At 46.6% G+C, this 24,430-nt stretch overlaps 4 protein-coding genes across 5 annotated transcripts; 2 read left to right on the forward strand and 2 right to left on the reverse strand.

Annotated features, from left to right (window-relative positions):
• The first annotated feature begins 6,853 nt into the window (after window positions 1–6,853).
• LOC136466442 (small nuclear ribonucleoprotein SmD3b-like) lies at window positions 6,854–10,005 on the forward strand. The gene is made up of 4 exons (XM_066464852.1): window positions 6,854–7,196; window positions 7,282–7,401; window positions 7,541–7,597; window positions 9,640–10,005. The coding sequence occupies exons 1-4, from the start codon at window positions 7,038–7,040 to the stop codon at window positions 9,700–9,702; spliced, it is 399 nt and encodes a 132-aa protein (XP_066320949.1). The 5' UTR covers window positions 6,854–7,037; the 3' UTR covers window positions 9,703–10,005.
• Window positions 10,006–10,785: 780 nt separating this feature from the next.
• Window positions 10,786–14,001, reverse strand: LOC136466441 (phytochrome-interacting ankyrin-repeat protein 2-like). The gene is made up of 3 exons (XM_066464851.1): window positions 13,821–14,001; window positions 11,836–12,007; window positions 10,786–11,304 (listed from the first exon to the last, which is right to left on the reverse strand). Exons 1-3 carry the CDS (start codon window positions 13,932–13,934, stop codon window positions 11,096–11,098), a joined length of 495 nt encoding a protein of 164 aa, XP_066320948.1. The 5' UTR covers window positions 13,935–14,001; the 3' UTR covers window positions 10,786–11,095.
• A 765-nt stretch (window positions 14,002–14,766) lies between these two features.
• LOC136462408 (uncharacterized) lies at window positions 14,767–17,975 on the forward strand. The gene is made up of 8 exons (XM_066461508.1): window positions 14,767–15,340; window positions 15,731–16,257; window positions 16,392–16,442; window positions 16,530–16,637; window positions 16,959–17,054; window positions 17,146–17,247; window positions 17,363–17,422; window positions 17,525–17,975. The coding sequence occupies exons 1-8, from the start codon at window positions 14,833–14,835 to the stop codon at window positions 17,588–17,590; spliced, it is 1,518 nt and encodes a 505-aa protein (XP_066317605.1). The 5' UTR covers window positions 14,767–14,832; the 3' UTR covers window positions 17,591–17,975.
• A 324-nt stretch (window positions 17,976–18,299) lies between these two features.
• LOC136462409 (thiosulfate sulfurtransferase 18-like) lies at window positions 18,300–19,910 on the reverse strand. 2 transcript variants are annotated; one of them, XM_066461510.1, is made up of 5 exons: window positions 19,850–19,910; window positions 19,591–19,760; window positions 18,824–18,900; window positions 18,631–18,684; window positions 18,300–18,546 (listed from the first exon to the last, which is right to left on the reverse strand). In XM_066461510.1, exons 2-5 carry the CDS (start codon window positions 19,604–19,606, stop codon window positions 18,409–18,411), a joined length of 285 nt encoding a protein of 94 aa, XP_066317607.1. In that variant the 5' UTR covers window positions 19,607–19,760; window positions 19,850–19,910; the 3' UTR covers window positions 18,300–18,408. The 2 variants fall into 2 exon arrangements, with proteins under 2 accessions (XP_066317607.1, XP_066317606.1); XM_066461509.1 differs by having other exon boundaries at window positions 19,591–19,904.
• Window positions 19,911–24,430: the final 4,520 nt, after the last annotated feature.

The following is a 24,430-nucleotide window of genomic DNA, read 5'->3' on the forward strand; positions in this document are numbered from 1 at the left end:
AATGGCGGAGCGGCTGCTGTGGCTTGGCGCAGTGCACGGTGGAGGCGAAGAATGCGAACTAGAGCGGGTGAGTGCATCGGGCAGGCGCGCGGGGTGCTCAAGACGCGACTGGCCGTGCCAGGGCATCCACGGCGCATGGCCAGCGTGCTCAGGCGAGCGGCGACGGGTGGCGCCACACGGCATCGCCTTTCTGAACCGGTCGGCCATGTTCACTGAAGGTTTTCTGAAAACGCGATTCAGAGTTCATCTAGTCCGACTGACAGCGAAACTTATCGCCAATAGATCTCTTATCCGTGGCGATCCAGGTTAAGTTGTAATTAACAAAGTTGGAGGCCTACGTGAGTACTACAAGTTTACTAATTGGAGCTCGAGCTAATTTGCCATGGATTTCAATCTACATGGCTCCAAAGTCGTCTTCATGAAACTGAAAAGCAGTTCCAACACTTAGACAATTTTTTTCAATGTTGAATCCACCATCAAGCTGACTTGTGGGTCCATTTTGAACATGCTGTGCACTTTTTCATGACTTGGCTTCTAAACAAAGTTTGTTCCTTATTAAATTTTCTACAACTTTGCTTTAGGTTGCTCAGCCATGCAAACATCCTAAGCTACACTTTTTAAATAGTCAAACACAGGAGCTCTAGGGGTCCAAATTGGTCAACCATGACTTGAAAACCCAATTAGGCAAAATGATCAACATGAACAATGTTCCAAATGACATTTTAGGTGTAACTAAGTTACTTACAAGCATTTTAGCCACACCATGCATTGGTCACACAAGAGTCAAGCAAGATATATACTGAAACAATGAAAAACACAAGAAATGTTGCAAATGTTTCATAGTGATGTTTCACATGTTCCATGATCTTGTTGCATAGTATTAACTAATCTTGTTTCACTAAGTGAGTGGCACATGTTGCACTTAAGTGTTGCACACTTTACATTTCATAAAAGAACAACACACATGAAATATTCAACATGTTGCAATTTTTCGAAATTATGTTTCATGTGATATCAGTTCACGAAGGGATGCATGATGCTCATGTTCATGAATGCAGTGCAAATGTGGAAGGCAAACACCTGGGGTGTTACATATATGGTTCTGCTGCGCTCCGCGGAGGGCAAGCAAGTGCTAAGCTCCCTGGTGTCTCTCCTCTTGCATTGCCTCCGCACATCGATCACCGTAGGCGGCACTTCATTCAATTCCGAGGTAGCTAGCCTGCAAGAATTCCTTCATTCTTCTTCTTTATTATTTTCTTGACCCACGGTCTCATCTAGTATTTCTAGACCCACAGTCATGTGCAAGTCAACAAGTTCAATTACGTGATTAGCCTCCTCCAATAATATCATTTTCTTCATCTCTAGAGCTCATTTGAATTTATTTATTTATTGTGAAATAAATTTTGTTAGATTCCTAAATTCATGATCTATCTGTTAGTGTAATTAGTTCGTATAGTTCAGTGATACATTTAGGATTACTTTATTATTTCAAGATGCGTATTATTATTATGGTTATTTAGAGAATGAATTTTTGTGATGCATTGGTAGAAGTGCTAGCCCTAGAATTCTTTTATAGTAGGTTCATTATATTATTATGTGTTTACTGTAATTTTTGTGGCCTTAGAATATGTTGATAAATATGGTAGCTAGTGCACCTTGTTTTATCATATATATAGTAAATTGATATTAACAATAAGGATGCCTTTAGTTGCTAAGATAATACATGAAACGTTTCATACCTGTTTAATGGGAATAATATGTAACTTTGCGCATTAGTCATTAGAGTTAGCTTAGTAGCTTGGTAGATGTATTCTTATTTTAAGAGTTGCTGTTGTTGTATTACTAAGCATTGCATCATCATCACTGCATGCATATAGAGAAGATGCCACTGGAGATCGTGACCTTCGGCGAGCAGGAGTAAGACGAAGTCGTCGAAGAGTACGAGAAGGAGATCCTCATACAGGAGGACGTTCCGGAGCCGCCCATCACTGACTTTGCTGACACCGTGCCCGCTGAAGGCAAGCCCCAGTGCATAACCCCTATTTTAAATGATCACTGAATATATATCTATGATGTGCATTTATGTTACAGGCATTTTATGGAAACTACAAGCATAAATATATCTACCTATGAGTCCTACTAGTACATGTCGAGTAGCTGCTATACTTAGGATATCGGTAGCGTGAGTAACCTGACGTTACTCGCAAATAGGTGATAAATATGATCACTCATGATAAAATAGTGGAAAGAAAAATGGTGGCCGGGCAGAGATATGGTTGGGTTTTAGTGGGTGTAGAGGGTTGTGTCCTGCGGCCGACAGGGCATAGCTCGGTTACACTTTTTCCCTGTCCGTGTCGATTAAGGACCAGTCGTTGCATAAGGCATCGTGGGGAAGTCACAGATTTATTGTCCCGAGCGCATACTTGGGTATGGGCGTAGGGAAAACTTGTTGCTCTCTTGTCGCGGATCCGACTCTTTCCGGACCGACTGATGGAAAGATGAGGTGGTGGAGGTCCTTGCACCACACTGAGTCTGGGACTCAGGAGTGGGGGCTTGGAGTCCAAGTTTGGATGGGGACCTAGACACTCGGGACAGGAGAGTGATGGGTTAGTCCTGCTTGTGCCTGGGGTATAAGCGGGACGTGTGTTTTCGGGGCACCCAGCTGGGCACAATGATTCGCGAATCGCTGGGCGATCCGGTACGGCTTGTCTCGTGTTTAGCACCGTAGTAAGAACTAAAAGTGAAAGGAGAAGAAATGGAACTGATTGCTCAACTCTTGCTTGAAAGTAGAACATGTGCTTATATAGACTGGCTAGATGATAACTTAATATGGCTGATAACAATAATACATAGCTAAGGACTCATTATTAGTATTGCTTTTTGCCAAAAGAAACCAGCAAACCATAAAGCTTCTCATATTCCTTGGAGTCGGAAAATTATTCCCACTAGTCGAATAAGTCTTGCGAGTACATTGTGTACTCAGGGTTTATTTACCCCTGTTGCAGGTGATGCATGAGAAGTACCTTGTGTGGAGGATTTTTCTGGTGTGCTCAGATGGATCCTCGTCCCTATCCTAGATCTTTATTTTTAAATTCCGCTGTTTATCATTTCGTACTCTGATATTTGGTATTTTAATAATGTACTTTTAAGAAACTCTTATGTATGAAATGGATAAGTATTGTAACTCGTTCTTATTATTGAATCATTGGGAAAAATGTGGATCTTTCGGGTTCTCCCTTGGGGTGTGCCCGACGGATACCGCCCGCTATAGCTTGCTTTCGGGGTGCTTAGTGTCTGGTGGAAGACGAGCGTCTCCGTAAGTGTGCTATTTTGGACGGTTCTGCCACAAGACTCTGCAATGATGAGTTTAGTTGTGGTTCCTATAAAGTTTCATGTTGCTGGAATTGCAATGGGCCTGGTCCTTGATACACAGGAATTTGGTGGAGATGGTAGCCCACTTATACTTTCTGATATTACTGGAGCTGAAGATGCCTCTGGTGACATGGATTTGAAGGTGTGACTTGTATTTTATTCTGAATTTGATACTTGGAACTGCATTAGCAAGGTTAGTATATGTTGTTCTGCTGAAAGCTCAGTTTTCTTGTCTGTAACCTCTTGTTGCAGATTTCTGGTAATGAAAGTGACTATATAGATTTGGAAGTATTTGTCGTGTATTTTTGCTATTAGGAGGCTTTGCTACAATGGCTAAATCTGTCTGATTCTTGCATTGTGGCAGGTAGTCGGGCTAACCTGTGATGGAGCAAGCACACTCCTTCGAGCTAGGGACGGGAGACAGCATATTCTGAGTTAAAATAAAAAGGAAGGAATATAAAAACATAGCAACTGCTGAAGTCACGGGATACAAAATATGGAAAACTGGAGAGGCCGATGGAAAGCCTGTTGGAGAGGTTTTTGGCCGGTAAATAGCTAAATCGGGTTTTACGGAAAGATTTAGAACATCTCTTAGAGATGCTCTTAAAGTCATATCGTTGAGGTTGGTTGGTAGCTATTTTTAAGTTCGACATTCATCCGTCCTCAAGGCGTTTATAGTGCAAAACTGCTATTTCTATAATTCCCACCTCCAGAAATGCCATCCATTAAGTAAGTTATCCAACCACATGATCTAATGCCTTTCTCTGAATTCTGTTTCCTTGATCGTCTGAATCAGATAAATGCATGATACGGGTCCACTCCGGCCAAGTTCTCGAGCTTTGCTTCCTGACATGGATTCAGAATCCAACCACGGTTCAACAAAAGAAAAGGCGCCACAGAAAGATGATGTCATCAAGATGACAAATGATCTCATCCGTTCATACGGTGTCGTACAAGCAGTTAGGATTAGAGATTGGATTAGTAGTTAACTATATCACCGAAGGGCATGTCTTTGGGTGACGAGATGTAACTTCTATACATTATGTCCTTTAGACATACCCCTTCACATGTATGAGATCAATAAAACACAATAGTTGTTCCTAGATCTTTGTTCATCCTATTCACTTTACAATACGTTATTAGACATGTTGCTCTTAGGAACAGGAGGAGGAGGATGGCAACGAGGATGTACCCGTCGGGTATCGCCGGAACGTTCTCTTTCCTGTTACGGAGAATTCATCCCGTCTTCGTCTCCGTTAACTGTCTCGGGTATAGATTATTATCCATTCCCGTACCCGTCGAGCATCGGTCGGGTAACAGATACCCGATGGGTACTGCATATCCGTTAAACAATGACACTTGGGGTCGCAGCTTTGCAATCGAAGACGTTTCTTCTTCACCTAGGTATAAGTGTCGGAGTCTCGGAGATGCCGAGGAGAAGGAGCGAGGTTGTGCGGAGGACGAGCAAAGATGGCAGAGAGACCGAACTGAGAAAGCGAGGGGCACGAGCGCTCGTGAGGCAAGCGTGCTTGTGCTGCTGGCGGAGATGGCGAGAAAAAATTAAACTAGGGTTCCTAGAACACACAAACTATATATATGATTGTTCAGATTTGGATAAAAATACCTATGTTGAGCTTCTTTGGGCCTAATACTCGCATGACAGCTCAAATAGTTGGGTTCCCCAACGGGTAACGGGGACGGGTAAACAGGAAACGTTCACGTATCCGCTATACCCGTCGGGGATTGATTCTTGCCTATTTAGATGCTCGCGGATAAAGATATGATCCCATCCTCGTCTCCCTAATGAATCAAATACCCGTCGGGTATCAGGTATCGGGGTCTCGTTGCCATCTTTGAGCGACAACAGAGGCACGTATGCCTCTGCACCACCGTCGGTAAGCATGGCAAAGATCAACTTACCATCACATCTTGTTCGTGGCTTGCTCTTCGCCCTTCGTTGCGTCGGCGGAGTTCGTCGTGGCCCGATCCGATACCACGGCCACCATGGACAGCGCCGAAGCGTCTTCGAGCGCCTTGGGCCTCGCGTTCGCCGCAACATTGCCCATGGTAATGGCCATGGTCCTTTCGGCCGCCTCTTCGACTCCGCTGTTCGTGGCCTCTGTGCAGATGCTATTCCTCGCCATCAATGGAGTGTAATTCGTCGTGGCCGCCATGCTTCTTTGCGCATCCTCCATCTGTAGAGCTAGCCATCGTCCCCTCGCCTTGGCGTGGACGGTGCCGGCCCAAGCAACGATGTGCCTCCAGTAGTTGAAGCCCCGTCGCCACCAGTCGTTGCGCGTACGTCCCCATGGAGCCGATGTCGCCAGCACCGGCACCGCCTCGCTACTGGTGTGACTTCTGCAAGGAGTACACACTAATGCCGCACACAGTGGAGTACAACTACTCACTGCCATCGCCCACGTCGGTCCCTGATACTCTAGTGGCGACTGGCAGAAGCATTCCCAACGACGCCCTCGATCCCTGGGACTTCAACACTGTCGCGCGCACCGATGCTCCAGCAAGTGAAGACCAAGGACGAGGACGAGGACGAGGACGAGGAGATGGTGGCTGCCCCTGGCGTCGGCAACCTCTTCAATCCTGGCGGCACACTCGTAGCCAGGTCCGGTGTCCCACCGTACACCTTCCTCGATGCGGCTGGCCCTTCGGCGTCTCCTCCAGCAACGGTGCTACACCTTCCCCGGAGCATCCTCGCCACGCGCGCTGGCCCATCCGCGCCTCGAGCCATGACTCCGCCTCCGGTTGCGACGCGTGCTGAGGCTGCTGCCCGAATGAAGGCGATGACACTTCCGGCGACCCCAACAACTGCTGCGACTCCATCTCCGGCCGAGGGCATTGCCGCCACGCCTCCGACTCTACGTCGACTCCTGGGTCGCAAGGTGGCCACGGTGGACAGGCGCCCTGGCATCTGCAGGGGAACCTGGAGCCTAGGGGGGCTTGGCCTCCTGAGCGCGAAGGTGCTGAACATGGCCGTCGGCGGCAGCGGCTTCTACTCCCCCGACGAGGGGGAGTCTTCCTCGACCTGAAGATGGCGAGCACGGGCGGCGCAGTGGAGAGGAGCGGCGAGGTGATTTTGCGGCGGTGGCGCCCCCCAGTCAAGCTACGGCGGCGGCCTCACTGGCAGCGGCGTGCAGTTAGGGGCGCGCCGGCGCAAGGAGAGCGGCCGAGTTCCTCGCAAGGCGACGATGCAGTGGGGTGCGGGCGTGGGGGCCTGTGCGTGGCAGCCATCCGATGGCAGGAGGCAAAACACACAGGTGCACTGTAGATGAATAGTGTTTTTGTGTGGAGAACGGAGGGGCACCGTAGATAGAACGACAATACAGTAATAAATAAATAAATAAAGTCACCACGTCTAAAGGTCTTTGTAGAATAGATATAGAAGTGGACTGATGTTTGGAGTCGGGTGGGCCTGAAACTCCAAGAAGCAGAATCGGTCCGGGCCAGGGACAAAGATCCCAGCCCAGCCCAACCAAAGCATACCTGAGTTGTAGGCGGAGGGAGCAGAGAAACCCCCAAACCAAAGCAAACCCTCGCCGCGCCGCCGCCTTCCCTCGTCCCCTCGAGGCCTCGACGACTCCGACTCCGACTCCGACGACAGGGTAAGGGCTTCCTCCAGCCGCGTGCGAGCCCGACCATCCAGTTAGAGGATGAGCCGCAGCCTCGGGATCCCGGTGAAGCTGCTGCACGAGGCGGCGGGCCACGTCGTCACGGTCGAGCTCAAGACCGGCGAGGTCTACCGCGGCTCCATGGTCGAGTGCGAGGACAACTGGAACTGCCAGCTCGAAAACATCACCTTCACGGCAAAGGTTCGGTTCGTTTCGTTTCGTTTGGTGTGCCTCGTCTCTCAATAAATCTCTGTGGAATAATGTTCAAGCAATGGATGGATTTCAGGACGGCAAGGTGTCGCAGCTGGAACACGTCTTCATCAGAGGGAGTAGGGTCAGGTTCATGATCATACCCGACATGCTCAAGAACGCCCCAATGTTCAAGCGCCTCGAGGCCAGGATTAGGGTCAGCACTCTTACACCTGCTCCTCCCTCTTTGTTCATACCACCTTTATTTATGATGCCACTGTTGCAATTTCTTCCTCATCTTGGCATATACCACACTAAAGAAGTTTAATTGCTAACCATCGCTCATCTTCCTGCAGGGTAAAGGCTCAGCTGTTGGTGTCGGCCGAGGCCGCACGGTCGCCATGCGTGCTAGGGTAATCACATCTTGCTTTCTCTCCACAAGCATCACTTGTTAACCTGGAAGGATTTGATTCATTCAATAACTCCATAAATTTTGAATCCTGTGAATAAATCTTCAACTGCTGTCTATATGTAGTTCATGATGCTTGACGCAGTCCAACACATGCAATATTATCCAAATAGCTATAATCACAGAACACCCTAGAGCAGTCCTCCATATCTAGTAATCTAGACATTCCTTTGACAGCATTGCCCAATCCCCATTCTTTTGCAATGCTGCAATTCTCACACATCACTCTGTTCACGATCATTTGAACCAAGGCAAGCAGCTTGAGATATGTTTTAGCTCGACTAGTGTGGTGTGGATCATGAGCCTCACCTGGCCTATTGCCCCTGCACATTAGAACATCTTTCTCCTGTAGTTGCTCTCATGTTAAATCTAAGGCACGCTGTTTCCATGTTTCATCACTAGTTGCTATTGAATGTCCTTGCTAGTTGCACTATCGCCTTCTCTTCAAGATGGGTAATAGTCTTGATTTTACTTTCTCTCGAGCCTGTGGATTTATACTAGAAAAGAAAAGAGTATTTTGTGTTTGAAGTCACCCTTTTCTTTTCAACCGTTTGATCTTGAAATCTTCCTACCCAGAAATAAAATGTGAGAGTACACCATGAAGTTTAGAACAAATGTATTTACACAATCTAGCTTAATTTGCATAAGAAAGCGTGAAGAATATGAACTGTTCTGACTTTGATCACAACTAGTCATGTATCACATTTCCTATGTTTTTGCCTACCAATCAGCAGTCAGAACCCACTTACAACAACAACAACGACAACAAAGCCTTTAAGTCCCAAACAAGTTGGGGTAGGCTAGAGTTGAAACCCAGCAGAAGCAATTAAGGTTCAGGCACGTGAATAGTTGTCTTTCAAGCACTCCTATCTAAGGCTAAGTCTTTGGGTATATTCCATCCTTTCAAGTCTCCTTTTATTGCCTCTACCCAAGTCAACTTCGGTCTTCCTCTGCCTCTCTTCACGTTACTATCCTGGCTTAGGATTCCACTACGCGCCGGTGCCTCTGGAGGTTTCCGTTGGACATGTCCAAACCATCTCAACTGGTGTTGGACAAGCTTTTCTTCAATTGGTGCTACCCCTAATCTATCACGTATATCATCGTTCCAAACTCGATCCCTTCTTGTATGACCGCAAATCCAACGCAACATACACATTTCCGCGACACTTATCTGTTGAACATGTCGTCTTTTCGTAGGCCAACATTTTGCACCATACAACATAGTAGGTCTAATCGTCGTCCTATAAAACTTGCCTTTTAGCTTCTGTGGTACCCTTTTGTCACATAGGACACCAGATGCTTACCGCCACTTCATCCACCCTGCTTTGATTCTATGGCTAACATCTTCATCAATATCCCCGTCTCTCTGTAGCATTGATCCTAAATATCGAAATGTATCCTTCCTAGGCACTACTTGACCTTCCAAACTAATATCTTCCTCCTCCCGAGCAGTAGTGCCAAAGTCACATCTCATATACTCAGTTTTAGTTCTACTGAGTCTAAAACCTTTGGACTCCAAAGTCTCCCGCCATAACTCCAGTTTCTGATTCACTCCTGTCCGACTTTCATCAACTAGCACTACATCGTCTGCGAAAAGCATACATCAAGGGATATCCCCTTGTATGTCCCTTGTGACCTCATCCATCACTAAGGCAAACAAATAAGGGCTCAAAGCTGGCCCTTGATGTAGTCCTATCCTAATCGGGAAGTCATCCGTGTCTCCATCACTTGTTCGAACTCTAGTCACAACATTGTTGTACATGTCCAGTCAGAACCCACTTATAAGGGAATTTGAATTTTGAAGCATCCTGGGAGTGTTTGGATGTGAACTTCAAAATGTGCAACCATCTGCATTGAAATCATCTTTGTATTTACACGACTTGCATGAATCTGATATATGCCTGCACACATTCAGATCCTTTTATTTGTGTGTATACTTATTGTGTTATACATATGTTATAACCTTTTGCCTGCCACTTGATGTAGGCTGCTGCTGGTCGTGGCGGTGGTCCTGTTGGACGAGGTGGTGCACCCCCTGTGAGGAGGTAGATCTGTCTAAAGGATCGCGCACGCTTTTATCCGGCAAACCAAGCTTTTGCCCTAGTTGCAAAATCTTTGCTTGGGCATCCATGCTTGTAAGGTAGCTTATCTGCAGTAGTTTGTGTTTACAGAATGGATGCAAGACTTATGTAACTTTGCCCCACAGTGTATTGCTCGAGTGTGGTGTTAGCTTTAAGCACGAGAAGACTATAAGTTTCAACGATGCTATGTTGCTATTGAGGGTGTGATTTGGATATATAGATTAGTGACTGCTGCCTGTACTGGTCAGAAAATGTGCTCCTTCTTCACGTTCCCTAGCTTTGCAGTTGAGGTAACCTTAATGATCATGGTGATAGTTGTGAGTACTGGTGCCCTTGGTACTTGTTGCTGCTTTAGGAGTGGCATAATTAGCTTTGCTAGTGATGACCTTTGGGGTACCCAGATCGAGCTCAGGTGTTTTTAGAATGTATAAGAGTGAATAGCAATACATATGCATATCATCATGAATTAGTAAGTACTTCATGTAGGACAAGTCGGTCGATGCCGTGCATGAGAATTGCCCATGATAATCAGGCAGATGTCTTTCGAAGCAAGCATTTAACTGATCAGTGTCTTTCGGAACAGTTACCAATGTGCCTCGCGCGTGCCTCTCCTTGCCTATACCCGTCTCGTCTGCTAAGCTTTGTCATTTGGCCTGGGAGCATTTGCTTCCCAAGCTCACTGCGAGACCAATTTCCGTTTACCTCATCGGAAATTTCAATCAGCTATGCGTATCAAATTATTGATGAATTAACTGAGAACTACATGCACAGATAGTTTGTCTTGGAAACAAATTCCTTGGACTTTCGCAGGAATCCCGTAGGAAATCCACAGGAATTAGCTCCTCCTCATAGGAAAAATGCAATTGGAAAAAAAAAATCCCACATTCCAAAGGGGATCCAAATACAAAGGCAGTTCCACGACTAGGGTTCTGACATGTCACTGCTGCTTCACCAGCTTCGCCCTTCCACAGCAAAAGCAACCACAGCGCGTGAGGAACTTATCCAAGGATTACTGTAGTAGAATGAATGCTACATAGAATGTACTCGGATGTTAAAATCTGAACAACAAAATTACATGTACTGGTATCATCCAACAATCATTCAAAGTAGCAGATTACAGGTAAGGTGCAATAACACCCAGCTGAGTACCCGTATGGTATCATTTAACATTCACTCGTAGTAGATTAGAGGTACCATCCAACAATTATCCAAAGTCACAGATGACAGCTCCATCATCCAGACATCAAGCAAACGTACTCAATGGTGATGAGCACACAACTCAAGAATAACCATATGACCTGACATAACTTCAACTTTCTCAAACTGCATCATATCTCAGCGCACCTGCTGCTTTTGCTTAGTTATCCGAGCTCAAGTGAAGTCTCGCCAGGCGAATCACTTTCGTCTTGCATGCGCTTCATCTCATATGCCCATTCTAACCCAGAGCAGTAATGGAGGGGGGGATTGAACCTATGGTCATTCATCTCAGGAGGAAGGAAGGCTCCATTCTCAATCAGGAATCTCACAGCCTTCTTATTCCTTTCTTTGGCAGCAATATGTAGAGGAGTCCCTGTGTTCAACCAAGAAAAGGGCCAATCAGACTCCCAGGATAAAAGAACAGATCTACTCATATCATTATTCTGTATAAACATGTTACAATAAGTTTCCACACACTATTGCTAGAGAAGAAGCATATATGATTTAATCATGAAGTGGTTTCTTCCATACAAAATTGCCACATGTCCTTGCGTATGAACTGAAACCATGTTACATCATTCAGATACAACTTCAGTTTAAACTGAATGAATCTGAGGCCCAGAATAACCAGGAAGGCATCACTACTGCATACTTATGCAAACACATGTAATATCCAGGTCTCAGAGGAGGGGGAGTGCAACTCTGCTGATAATTAAATGGAAGGACAACTAAGCAGATGCATAGTGGTTACATAGCAAGGCAGTCAACATATGCTGGAAAGATATGTTCATGAAGCAGCATCAACTCCATCATGAAACATGATTAATGACACTGCAAATGTGCATAGTCAACAACTTTACTCTCTAACAGTACAGGCAATGAGTCAGAGGAAGTGTGAACTTACAGCCACAGGCCCCTTTGGTTCTAGCATCAATATTGGCACCACGCTCCAGTAGTTCATCCATGATTTTAACATGCCCACCCTGAGCAGCCAGATGGAGTGGGGTAGCACCAGGACATTTTGGTCCCCATGCAGGTGCATTGACATCCATCCCATCATCCAGGAGACGTCGGACCTAGGCAAAAAGAGAACCATATTTGTTATCTAATAAGATAGGTGAATAAACAAAAACATTTAGCACTAGGCACTGTTGCACCGACAGGCAACAAGAGAAATAAAAAGAGAACATTATTAATAAAGGTTAATATAGGATGAATATCATTCTGAAGGTTAAAACAGTGGTATTTCTTCCCAAATGTGTCTATAACAATTACCAAATGAGTCAACGCAGTATATTCATTGCTAGTTGAAGCACATGAAAACAAGGAATAAGAAAAAGGGAAATAGTTATGTACAGCCAGTCACAGATGAAGATTGGCAAAATACTTGATGAGGAACTAGAATTGAGAATCAGAAAATTCAAAACGAATTGAGATAGTAGAATTTTGAACATGGTCATATGGGCTTAAGATGGGCACAGAATTTTGATATAATTATAAAGGTGATGGCCAACAAAACTAATTTTACATCTAGAAGCAGTTGTTTGTTTGGATTCATCGATTGAGACTTGTTGGATTGCTATGCTTAGCTTCAGGGCGGTGACAAAAAGAATTACTGAAATACTGGTTACCTTGACCTGAGTGCACTTTTATGCAAGGTTCGAAGAAACGCAATTAAACGTCGTTTAGTGCACTTTTACCTTGATCTGAGTGCACTTTTATGACAAAAAGAATTGCTTCTGCTGGGTTTCAACTCTAGCCTACCCCAACTTGTTTGGGACTTAAAGGCTTTGTTGTTGTTGTTGTTGTTGTTGTTAATCTCGATTAAACGCTAAACAGAGGACCCAACGTTTCATTTAGGGCCTAGGCGCCCAATTAAGCGCTGGGCACACCTAGACTGCTGCGTCTACGCGCTAGGCGGCGTGTTGGCGGCACAGACGCGTTAAAAATCGGCGCTAAGCGTCGCTGGGCGGGCGGGCGGCAGCCTCGTGTGCGCGGAAAGCACGAGCGGGAGAGTGCACGTTCGTGCGGGAGCAAGCGCAGGCTGCGCGTGGAAACAGAGCGGGCGGGAGGGATCAGATAGTTATGGCGAAATTACTCTGCTCCTTCTCTTTCCTCACACACGCGAGGCCGTGACCTGCCGCCGCTCTTGCCGCTAGTTGCGAGCGGAGCCCCTGCTCGAGAAATCGCACAGCCTGGAGGGGAATCGAGGGAGCTGCTCAACAAATCGGCACATCCTGGAGCGGCATCGAGTGCAGGAGCAGCTGGTGCAGGCCGCGGTGTTCTCCTGCAGTCCAGCCCCTTGCAGTTGTCGCCGGCTATTGCAATTGCAAGTTTGATGTTTGCTAGTGCTAGTTGCCTAGTTGGTCAATGAATTGGATCAGTCTGCTAGCCTTTATGCGTGCTACCTCTTTAGTCCTTATGTGGTCGATGAATTGGATTGGGTTCTGCAGTCTGCAGTCTGCTAGTCTTTATGCGCGCTACCTCTTTAGTCTTTATGGTGTCGATGAATTGGATTCAGTAGGCTAGCGCGTAGCGTTTTCTTGAACCTTGCTTTTTATGTATTTGGTGTTTATTTGTGTGTGATGTGTGCACGCAATTCATGCGAACCATCACGTGCTGCAATCTGTATATGGTATTCTGCCCATATGGATATAACTGGTTACAGTCTATTTCCATTCTTTACTACACCTAATAAGTTGGACATTTGCTGACCTTTGGGAATATTTTATATACCATCAATCAAAATACAATAGCAGGCTCCTTTTCCCCTCTTCCAAAGTTTTGGTAATAGTATGGGTTCATTCACAGTCTAATCTAGTTTTGTATAGCATGCAATGTATCAAGAGAAATAAAACGGGAGAGAGGGTATGTATGAATGGTGGTTACCTCCTTGAGGTCTCCCTTGCGAGCAGCAACGTGGAGCGGGTTCCAGCCACGGTCGTCAGCGTCGTGGCAGCTCCGGGGGCGGCTCATGCTGAGCGACCTGCGCACCAGCACCATGGTATCCTTGGCGGCTCCTCGGGCAGCAGGACAGGGGAGGATCTCCAGCCTCAGATCCAAAGCAACGGAGCGAATGAAGCGAATGGGGGCAGGAAAGTAGCGGGGATCGGTTCCGATGGAGGAAGCAGCCGGGGTGGTGGCGGAACCGCGGAAGCAATTCAGAGATTGGAATCGGAGAAGAGGGATCGGAGGAGACGACTAGCGGGAGTAGTTGCCCATGCCGAAGGGAGCAAAGGGATTCAAGCCGGGTCCGAGCGCGCGGAGGTTCTTGTGGAGCATCGGCGAGGAAGACGGCGGCGTCGATGAGCGGTACGGGGCGTAAACCATAGTATGGGGGCGCGTGCTGTCTGGTGGTGCCGGTGGATTTGTTCCCTTCTCGTTCCCTACTCCAATCGAATCGGAATTCGACCGCCAAGCAGATCAGAGGAAGACGGAATTGGGGATCATAGCTAGCCTATCCCGCCGCCGATCCAGCCTCTGCGTCTGCCTGGTGGTGGAGCTGGAGGGAGCGAGAGGGGGAAGGGAAGAGGCGGATGAGCAAGCAAACCCTAGTAGAAACAACAACAAATCGGAATCAAATTCCCGTCCGCTTCCTCCTCCTTTTTCCGATGAGACAACTTTTTATTTGTGGATGGATGGACGGAATTGCCCCCGAGCGGCCGAAACGGACACGACACGACCAGGGTTGTGTCGGGTGCCCCGATGAGAAGGACGCGATCAGGCGACAGGTAGCCCATGGGCTAAATTTAGAAAGTACTCCTAAGTAAATGGAGGCCCATGAAGGGCCCACCTAGATGTCATTCCGCTACGGCTGCGACGATTCCCCATTTTGCGTGCAGTGCAAAATCCCACCCGCCGGCAAAACCTTTTTCCCCTTCTTCTCCCCGCCGCCGCAGCCATGGCCGCCGCACGGTCCCGCGCAGCCGCGGCGTGGGCCCGCCTCCTCTCCCTGCGGCCGCACAGCCTCGCGGAATCCACCGCACTCCCTCGCCATCGACATCACCTAGGGTCGCGGATCACGCCGCCGCGCCGCCACCTGGCATTCTCCGCCTCCGCCGGGGGCGCCAGGCCCAACCAGAAGATCCAGAGCGAGCGGGTCGTGCACGAGCTGCTCGCTCAGGTCGAGCGCGAGCGACAGGACCGCCGCGCAAAGGATGGCAAGGACCAGGAGGAAGAGCCAGAGGAGGAGGAGGAGGACTACATGGGCGTCAAGCCGCTCATCGAGAAGCTCGAGCGACGCAAGGCCAAGGAGGCGGCCGCCGACGAAGGCTTCTGGGAGCCCACCGACTCCGACAGCGACGAGGACGACGAGCGCTACACGCCCGACGCCATCAAGCGACGCGTCGACGAGTTCGAGCGCAAGTGCAAGCGCCATGGGGAGTACTTGCAATCATTCGCAGAGGCCGGTAATAAACCTACTAGCAGGCTCTCATCATCCCGTCCTCCATCCATTTCCACTCCACCACATTGTTTGGATGCATGTGAGGCCTTAGTTACTTTTGCACGTGTTTCTCTCTCTCCCTCTCTCTTTCTCACCGGTGACAGCCGGCGCCGGCGACCGGCGAGCTTGCTGTGGCGGCGGCGGCGGCCGATCTGTGATTTGTCCTTCCATAAAAAAAAAACTGTGATCTGTGGTGGAGGCTGGAGGCAGAAGAAGGGTGGAGGCTGTTGGATCTTAATCCTATAGTGCAAAAAAAATGTTGAAACTGCATAAAACACATGGTTGTATAGTGGACAGACTCTACTTTTGTACCCTTCAACAATTCTCTGTCCTTTGACATCGACAAATGTGACAGACACCCTCGACGAGGCTCACAAATGGATGACCAAAATCAACAAGTTCGAGGAGCGCCATCTCAAGCTGCCACTGGAGTACAGGGTCATCGGGGACATGATGAACCTTCTCAAGGATGCCACGGGGAAAGAGCGCTTCGTTCTCCTTCAGAAGCTCAACCGAGCCGTCAGGATCATGGAAATCAAGGAGGCCTACGACCCCAGTAACCCTGCAAACTTTGGGCTCATCCAGCACCAGCAGGTTGGTTCTCCAGAGGATGTCATGCTCAATGCCGGCTTTGATAAGGAGAAGCAGATGATCCAAGGGGCAGAACTTGAGGGTGACGAGGAGGAATTCAATGAGGCAAAGGAGAGGGATGATATGCTCATAGAGAAACTCAATGCTATTGAAAAGAAGATTGAGGAGAAGCTAGAACTGTTGGATCATACCTTCGGTAAGAAAGGCAGAGTTTTGGAGGAGGAAATCAAGGATTTGGTGGAGGAGCGTAATTCCCTGTCTGAGAAGAAGAGGAGACCTATGTACAGAAAAGTAAGTAGAATCATCAATTGAAAATGGTCCGATCGGCCTAGCAAACTTTTGCCCTGACCTGGATCTATCTTCCATTGATGCCTTTCATGTTGCATTATGTGCTAACACGGATATCGCCATGACACACCTCACAGGGTTTTGATGTGAAAGTTATCGACGTTAACAGGACATGCAAAGTCACAAAGGTTAGTGTTCTTTGTTTGAGTTACTTAAACTGCTAATTATAGCCTTTTCACCAACTCTGTTGCCTAATTTTACATTGTGCTTATCAGGGAGGACAAATAGCAAAATTCACAGCGTTATTGGCCACTGGAAATTACAATGGTGTTGTTGGCTTCGCGAAAGCTAAAGGCCCAACAGCCAAGATTGCAATACAGAGGGTATGGATGATTTACCTTTCCAAAGAAATTACTAAACTTGTTCCTGGTGCCAGTTAAGGCAGTAGCATTGAGTTGTAGACTCCTAATAATAGATAAGACAACTAAACATTTGTGGGTTGGGATATTTACGGAAGTAGCATATATATAATACGTAGTAATAGAGAATCCTTGACCTCGAAAATATCTTATTAGTTTACCTGGGAATCTCTATCGAATGCTTTATTATTTGAGCAACTGGTTTCATGCTTTATTTGGAATTAGCTGAGTCAGCCGAGGCATCTAGGTCTTACAGGAAGTGTCTTTTTTTATTCTCTTCGCTAGGCATATGAGAAATGCTTCCAGAATCTCCACTACATGGAGCGATACGAGGATCACACAATTGCTCATGCTATCCAGGCCAAATATGAGAAAACAAAGGTGAGCACACGGAAATACCAAATCTCTCTTGTATTTGTGAATCCTGCTGTGGTAACTCTGGTGGGCCTGATGGCTGCTTGTGTATCTTAAGATATACCTCTGGCCTGGACCAATGAGGAGTGGAATGTCTGCTGCTGGTAGGACTGTTGAGACTGTGCTGTACTTGGCTGGTTTCAGCAATGTCAAGACAAAGGTGTGATTCTAAAGTCCAAGCGATCACTATCAGTCCTTTTCGTATTTCAAAATTGTGATAATTCTTTTCTTATTTCAAAATTGTGATAACTCTTTTCTTGCCTTTTGTCATGCAGATTATTGGATCAAGGAACCCACTTAATGTGATTAAAGCTCTCTTCATAGCTTTGAATGCTGTATGTGCCCATTTCTTTTTCAAAATCTACCCATTTCAATCTCCTCATTCTTGATATTTATTTATAGGTCATTGTCTAATTTTTCAATCCACTTGTTTCCAGATTGAAACTCCGAAGGATGTCCAACAGAAGTTTGGGCGCACTGTTGTCGAGTCATATTTATTGTAACCATCTGATCCTTTGGAGGACTCAGAGGCGAGCAGAGCCTCTATAGGTTTTTCCATGAGAAGACCAAGAAGGCAAATGGCATCAATGAGAGCCCTCTTTGTTTTGGTGGTGATGTCAACCATTGATGAGCGGGTGCATGTTGAAGTGGCAAAAATGTCAGTGCCAACAGTAATCAGATAAATAGACGGGATTCCCCTGACTCTGTGTTTGTAGAACTTGAATGAACCTGGGGACACGCATTTGAGGGTTCTTGTATAAATATATACTCCAAGATCAAAATCAAAATTGCCTCGTCTTTTTATGACGAGGTGCCTTGTTTTTGTTACCATAGCTGCTTCTCCCTGCATACTGTTGTTTGGATGATAAAATCAATTGAATATTATTTTTTTTCATGAGTTAGTGAATAGGCCATCTTGCTCATTCATTGTGTATGTCATGTGATTGACCAGAGTGCTGGTGGTGGTTGGGGTCCAGCATTCCTCAACTGGTTGATTCTGTGAGAAACTGTAGTAGGTGGGATTGTTCATCCCTGAATGTTACAGCTATACTGTCTTGTTAATTGAGGCATTTACCATGTGTTTAGTTTATTGGCACCACATCCACATACAGTTGTCGGATCATCATACAAGTAGAAGTAGACACAGTTTAGGGTGTACAGCAGCAAGTACAGGGCAGTAGCTTTATTTTATTTTGCCTGCCTGCTGAGTAGAGAGTAGATTGCATTGTAGAACGCTGATGGAGGCAGGGGCTTGAATTGCTTGCTTGCGGCACATTAGGCTTAGGGATCTGTCTGCTGCTGTGCGTGGCCACCATTGAGGCTAGGCTTGGCTGCTTGGTGCTGGTGGCGGTGTCGGTGGACGCGGAGATGCATCATGTTCCATGTCGCCGGGGACGGGGAAGCCATGGTGCACCCAGGCAAGGTAGCCACCTCCCATGTTCTTGACCTTCTTGAATCCCTGCAGGCATATGTTGTGAGCATCAGAGTAGGCAAGCTGTTGGTAGTAAAGTATATCTGTGACGATGTTGTGTACAGTTCTTACTGCTGCTTGGAGATCAATGCATGCTAGCTCTGATCTCTTGCCGCTTTGGCACCCCTGCAGATTGCAAATATATATGTTTTATTTTGCATGCATTATTACTAGGCATTATCGCAGGAATAGACTCCTCTAGTTGGTATGTATGTACTATAATATATGAAAAGCTACGTTAGTATATGAGACGGTGACGTGGTACCACTAGGACGGCTTCCTCTTTGCTGGTCAAAAGCGACGCCACCTGCTCCACAGACTGGGCGTTCTTCACCCGGCTTCCTGCGCGCGAATGTGTCAAGTCAGATAATAATAATAATAATAAAAAGCTCATATACCACCTTTATTTTATCCCTGTCAGCTTGGAAGCCAGCGTGTTATTGTCTATATATGGACGCTTTGATGGCCATATGCATGAACATAGGCATATATAGCGGCTAGGTACATGGATATGGCATTGGCATGGATTAGCAGCAGTGATTAATGGGGTGTTTAGATTGAGAAATCAATCATTGCTTATACTAATATAGTAATTATTAACTAGTTCGTGCGGGTTGAGGTAACCTATTTCATTCTACAAACCAAACAAAAGAGTGAATAAGATGATGACGCACTGACACATTTCCTAAACAAACATCATGTAAGTGAATTGTGAACATGAACGGAGAGGCTATATATACACTCGTTCCATTCCCAATTGCAAGTGTTTTATTTTTTTCCAAATACATAGTAACGCATATATCTAAATAACACAGCAAAATCTACGAAGTTAATTAGAAAGACGAAGATAATGCAGGGTATATTTGCTTGAGCCAAAGCGGATGTTGTTATAGGCAGATCGAGCTGCTGCGGATACAGTGACGTAGATTGCAGCCATCGCCCCTAGAGCACCTCACCTTAGTAGTACTGAACATGCTCTTACAGTTTATTAGAATTGAGGGAGTATATAGCAGCTAAAGAGAGATTGCTTACCTTGAGTGATGAACATGTAGGGGACGTTAAGGGGCTCCACGAGATGGCCCAGCTTGGCGAGCTCCTCCTCCGTCCTCACGTCCAGGTAGCGGTGGCCGCCGGCGGATGAGATAAGGTCCCTCGCCGCCGTCACGTCCACCGTCGTCACCACCGCCGGCGCTGCCTCCGACCTGCAAGCAGCATTATATTACTATACTACCTGGGTTTCTGTATACACACACTTGTAGCGTAGTACGGAGTAAGTAACAAGTTGTCCGACTCGATCGTGAGGAGGAGGCGCCATGGATCTCGCGCTCTTGGCTGCTACAGTAAGCTTCCTTCGATCTCTTGCCCTCCTGGAATTTGGAAAAGCTACCTGCGTCTGCGATTCTTGGTGGTCTCTAGACTCTAGTGTAGTGTGTGCTGTGGTGGTAGCGTCGTGCACTAACCAGCCAGAGCCAGTCACCAACAGATCCCGATGCAGTCAGTGTCGGCCCATCCATCCATCCATCATAATATATAGGGGCTGTTTGGTTCCCTCCCATCCTCCTAAAATTCCTGTCACATCGAATGTTTGGACACATGTATGGAGTATTAAATATAGACTAATTACGAAACTAATTGCACAACTTGCGACTAATTTGCGAGACGAATCTTTTAAGCCTAATTAGTCCATGATTTGACAATGTGGTGCTACAGTAAACATGTGCTAATAATAGATTAATTAGGCTTAAAAAATTCGTCTCGGAAATTAGCCTCCATCTATGTAATTAGTTTTGTAATTAATTTATATTTAATACTTCTTATTAGTCTCTAAACATTCGATGTGACATAAATTTTAGGAGCGCCTAAAGAACCAAACACCCCCATAATATGTGTGCCCTCCCCACTCGGTTTTCGGATCGTTGCGATGGAGATGCACAAGCACAACCTAACGCGCCTAACCTCATCGATGTCCTTCCTCGTCCCTTTCTAACGGCTCACTTTTTCGAGTAATCAAACGTACTTACTTTTGACTAAGTTGATGTTTAGTTGCTCCTTCTAAATTTTAGTCGTTGTTCCATCGAATATTTGGACGCATGTATAGAGTATTAAATATAGACTAATTATGAAACCAATTGCATAGTTTGCGACTAATTTGTGAGATGAATCTTTTAAACCTAATTAGCCTACGATTTGACAATGTGGTGCTACAGTAAACATGTGCTAATGATGGATTAATTAGGCTTAAAAATCGTCTCGTCGAGTACTGACGGATTATGTAATTTGTTTTTTTTATTAGTATCCGAACACCCCATGCAACATCCTTCCGATACATCTCCTAAATTTTAGTCACTGGATTCAAACACCACCTAAATATATACAATAGAATATTAATATTTACTGGTACTATTAGATAGGTACTACTATTCAAAATTAAATTCTCCCGTTGGTTTGAATTTAATTGTAAGATAATCAATTTCATTGCAGAGCAAACATGTTAATAAAATACATTCTATTAGTTCATGAATATTTCTTGATCCTTATCTACTCTCTGGAAAATTAACTATGTTGGTGTGAAATTTATCAGAGATTTAAACCTCAAACTTGAACTCATTACAATATTGTCATCATCAACGTTGGTCAGAAAATGACAATACCATAATCCGACTTAAACAAAAACGGACTACTCCTCTAATTAAATTTTTCCGTTGGTTCCAATATAATTAGAGGATAAACATGATCATAATTTACTAAATATAACTGCTCTTCAAATCAAATTCTCCCGTTGGTTCGAATTTAATTAGAAGATAATCAACATTAAACTTTGCAGCGGAAACATGAAAAAATAATTTACCTACTTTTCAGAAGCATTTTATTGTGTACTTATCTACTCTCTAAACAATTTATCCCGTTCGTTTAAAATTGAATAGAGATTTAACATCAAAACTTGACAACATTCATCGAAATATGCTTATGAAAGGTCTAAACTTAATTCATAAACTTTACTGTGCACTCGTCCGGCCCAGCAGCGCTACAGCAACCCAAAACCGCGTCGGCTCGGCCCACTTGCGCTCTCAGCACGGCTTGTAGCAGTTTGGCCTGCTTGGCTCGGCGGCCCAGTAGCCGCTCAGCCCACCTGGGCCTTCAACCCAGCAGTCGAAGGACGGGCCACCAAATCGGCCCGTCGCGCCGCTCGCCTCTCCCCTGCCTTGATCCCATCCGTCCATCTGGATCGGACGGTGGAGCGCGTGGATCGGAAGGGATATGAGTCGTCGGCAAGTTCGGGATCCCCTAACCCTAACCCTAGCTATCCCGGGCGACTAGAGCGTGCGCCGCTGGCGGCTCTCACGCGCGCCACGCGGCTTGGTCCGGCCATCGGCCCACGGTTGGCGACCCCGGGAAACCCTTTCTCCTTCCCTTCTCACATCTTCTTTCTCGCAGCGCCGCGCAGAGGCGAGCGCCGGAGCGATGGCCGCCCGTGATGGCCGGAGTGAGTCGGCCCTGAAAGCATCTAGGCCCCTAGTTGGATTTCGGTGATTAATGTCAATACAAGATTACTATGATTAACGTGTGTTTTGCAGAGACAATTAAGTTAGGTCATGGTAATGGAGATCGATTGGGCAATCGAGGTTGTCATGCCCCTACGATGGAAATCGTTTCGGTTTTCAAAGGATGGACGACAAGGTTAAGGATAACTAGTTCTAAGTGTCAATTGGAGTTGGAGAGACACCTAGAGTAGTTTAGGACTTTGTTTTTCCTTTGGCCGTACTATGAAGGGGGGTATGAACGGGTAGCTTGACCTAGTTAAGTCTAGTGAGTTAGGTGTGGTGCACACTTATTAAAACTAGCTCTAGATAGCTCCTATGAATGCCTAAGATCTTTTGGAGCAAACTTCATTCACATATATTCGGAAGATGGAAGTGAATGGAGGGTCAAACACTGATCGGACGCTGGCTCCGGTGCGACCGGACGCTGGCCGCAGGGTCCGGTCAGTTCATTTGACCAAGGGGATCAAGTCTGGTGTGACCGGACGCTGGGAGGTCATGTGACCGGACGCTGAGGGCCAGCGTCCGGTCGACTCCAGTAAGGGTCCAGACTTGGGAAAGAGTGACCGGACGCATTCGGTCAGTGTGACCGGACCCTGAGTATCCAGCGTCCGATCGTTTACAGTAAGCATCCAAGAGCGACCGGACGCGTCCGGTCGGTACTGACCGGACCCTGACAGCGTCCGGTCATCACTTGAAAACTGGTTCACGGGTTGAACTGACCGGAGCGTCCGGTCATCACAATCGGAGCGTCTGGTCATTGAAAGGTCCTAATATGGCTAGAGGGGGGGTGAATAGCCTATTTAAAAAATCTACAAATCAACTAGAGCAATTTGATTAGTATGACAAATAGCGAAATACAAACTTGCTCTAGCTCTACAAGGGTTGCAAGCCACCTATCCAGCAATTCTAGTTGCAATAAATACTTAGGCACACAAACTTGCTATGTAATTACTCACTAAGAGCTCTCAACCTTGCTACTCTAAAGAGCTCAACTAGAAGAATGTAAATAATAAAGCAAGCTCTCAATTCTAATTACACTAAAGAGCTTGTATCAATTAGTTTGCAAGAATGTAAATGAGTGAGTAGAGTGATTATACCGACGTGTAGGGGATGAACCAATCACAAGATGAATATATAGCCAATCACCGGGAGAATGCCAAAGAAGAGAGACAATCGATTTTCTCCCGAGGTTCACGTGCTTGCCAACACGCTACGTCCCCGTTGTGTCGACCAACACTTGGTGGTTCGGCGGCTAAGAGGTGTTTCACAAACCTCATCCACACGATTGGACACCGCAAGAACCGACCCACAAGTGAGGTAACTCAAAGACACGAGCAATTTACTAGAGTTACCTTTCGGCACTCCGCCGGGGAAGGTACAACTCCCCTTACAATCACCGGAGACGGCCACGAACAATCACCAACTTGTGCCGATCCTCCACCGCTGCTCCAACCGTCTAGGTGGTGGCAACCACCAAGAGAAACAAGCAAAATCCACAGCGCAACACGAATACCAAGTGCCTCTAGATGCAATCACTCAAGCAATGCACTTGGATTCTCTCCCAATCTCACAATGATGATGGATCAATGATGGAGATGAGTGGGAGGGCTTTGGCTAAGCTCACAAGGTTGTTATGTCAATGAAAATGTGCAAGAGTTTTCCTTTGAGCTGGCCATGGGGCTATAAATAGAGCCCCCATCAAATAGAGCCGTTATACCCCTTCACTGGGCAAAACGCGCTCTGACCGGACGCTCCGGTCATACTGACCGGACGCTGGCCCTCAGCGTCCGGTCGCCCGATGGACGCCACGCGTCACCAGCTTCAAACGCTGTTCGTCAGATTTCAACGGCTACAAAGCTGACCGGACGCTCCGGTCAAAACTGACCGGACGCTGAAGCCCCAGCGTCCGGTCATTTCCAGTAAGCTCCCCGAGGCATGTTTTTTCGACCGGACGCGTCCGGTCCACCTTGACCGGACGCAGACCAGCGTCCGGTGCTCAACCCCAGTGACTGTGCAGACCCGTCAGTTTGACCAAACGCAGAAACCAGCGTCCGGTGCATCTCAGGTCCAGCGTCCGGTGTAACACCGAAACTGGCGACCTCTCTGCCAGCTCGACCGGACGCAGCCTTTCAGCGTCCGGTCGCTGAGTGACCCAGCGTCCGGTCAGTAGACCGACGCCAGCATCATTTCAACCAACTCCATTTCAACTCTAACTTCTTCACCCTTTCTCAAGTGTGCCAACCACCAAGAATTTCATTTTCCCATCTCAACCCTACAAACACCTTGTGCACATGTGTTAGCATATTTTCACAAATATTATCAAGGGTGTT

The sequence above is a fragment of the Miscanthus floridulus genome, chromosome 7, assembly GCF_019320115.1.
Source record: "Miscanthus floridulus cultivar M001 chromosome 7, ASM1932011v1, whole genome shotgun sequence".
Taxonomy (NCBI): domain Eukaryota; kingdom Viridiplantae; phylum Streptophyta; class Magnoliopsida; order Poales; family Poaceae; genus Miscanthus; species Miscanthus floridulus.

Excerpts from the sequence above, each read along its gene's own strand:
- LOC136466442 (XM_066464852.1), top strand. The coding sequence starts at position 7,038 with ATGAGCCGCAGCCTCGGGATCCCGGTGAAGCTGCTGCACGAGGCGGCG. Across the intron at positions 7,197-7,281 it reads ACATCACCTTCACGGCAAAG|GACGGCAAGGTGTCGCAGCT; the intron begins GTTCGGTTCGTT and ends GATGGATTTCAG. Across the intron at positions 7,402-7,540 it reads GCCTCGAGGCCAGGATTAGG|GGTAAAGGCTCAGCTGTTGG; the intron begins GTCAGCACTCTT and ends ATCTTCCTGCAG.
- LOC136466441 (XM_066464851.1), bottom strand. The coding sequence starts at position 13,934 with ATGGTGCTGGTGCGCAGGTCGCTCAGCATGAGCCGCCCCCGGAGCTGC. Across the intron at positions 12,008-13,820 it reads GCAAGGGAGACCTCAAGGAG|GTCCGACGTCTCCTGGATGA; the intron begins GTAACCACCATT and ends CTTTTTGCCTAG. Across the intron at positions 11,305-11,835 it reads AACCAAAGGGGCCTGTGGCT|GGACTCCTCTACATATTGCT; the intron begins GTAAGTTCACAC and ends GGTTGAACACAG.
- LOC136462408 (XM_066461508.1), top strand. The coding sequence starts at position 14,833 with ATGGCCGCCGCACGGTCCCGCGCAGCCGCGGCGTGGGCCCGCCTCCTC. Across the intron at positions 15,341-15,730 it reads GCAATCATTCGCAGAGGCCG|ACACCCTCGACGAGGCTCAC; the intron begins GTAATAAACCTA and ends CAAATGTGACAG. Across the intron at positions 17,423-17,524 it reads TCTTCATAGCTTTGAATGCT|ATTGAAACTCCGAAGGATGT; the intron begins GTATGTGCCCAT and ends ACTTGTTTCCAG.
- LOC136462409 (XM_066461510.1), bottom strand. Across the intron at positions 18,685-18,823 it reads AAGAGGAAGCCGTCCTAGTG|GGGTGCCAAAGCGGCAAGAG; the intron begins GTACCACGTCAC and ends TGCAATCTGCAG. Across the intron at positions 18,547-18,630 it reads GCATTGATCTCCAAGCAGCA|GGATTCAAGAAGGTCAAGAA; the intron begins GTAAGAACTGTA and ends ATATGCCTGCAG.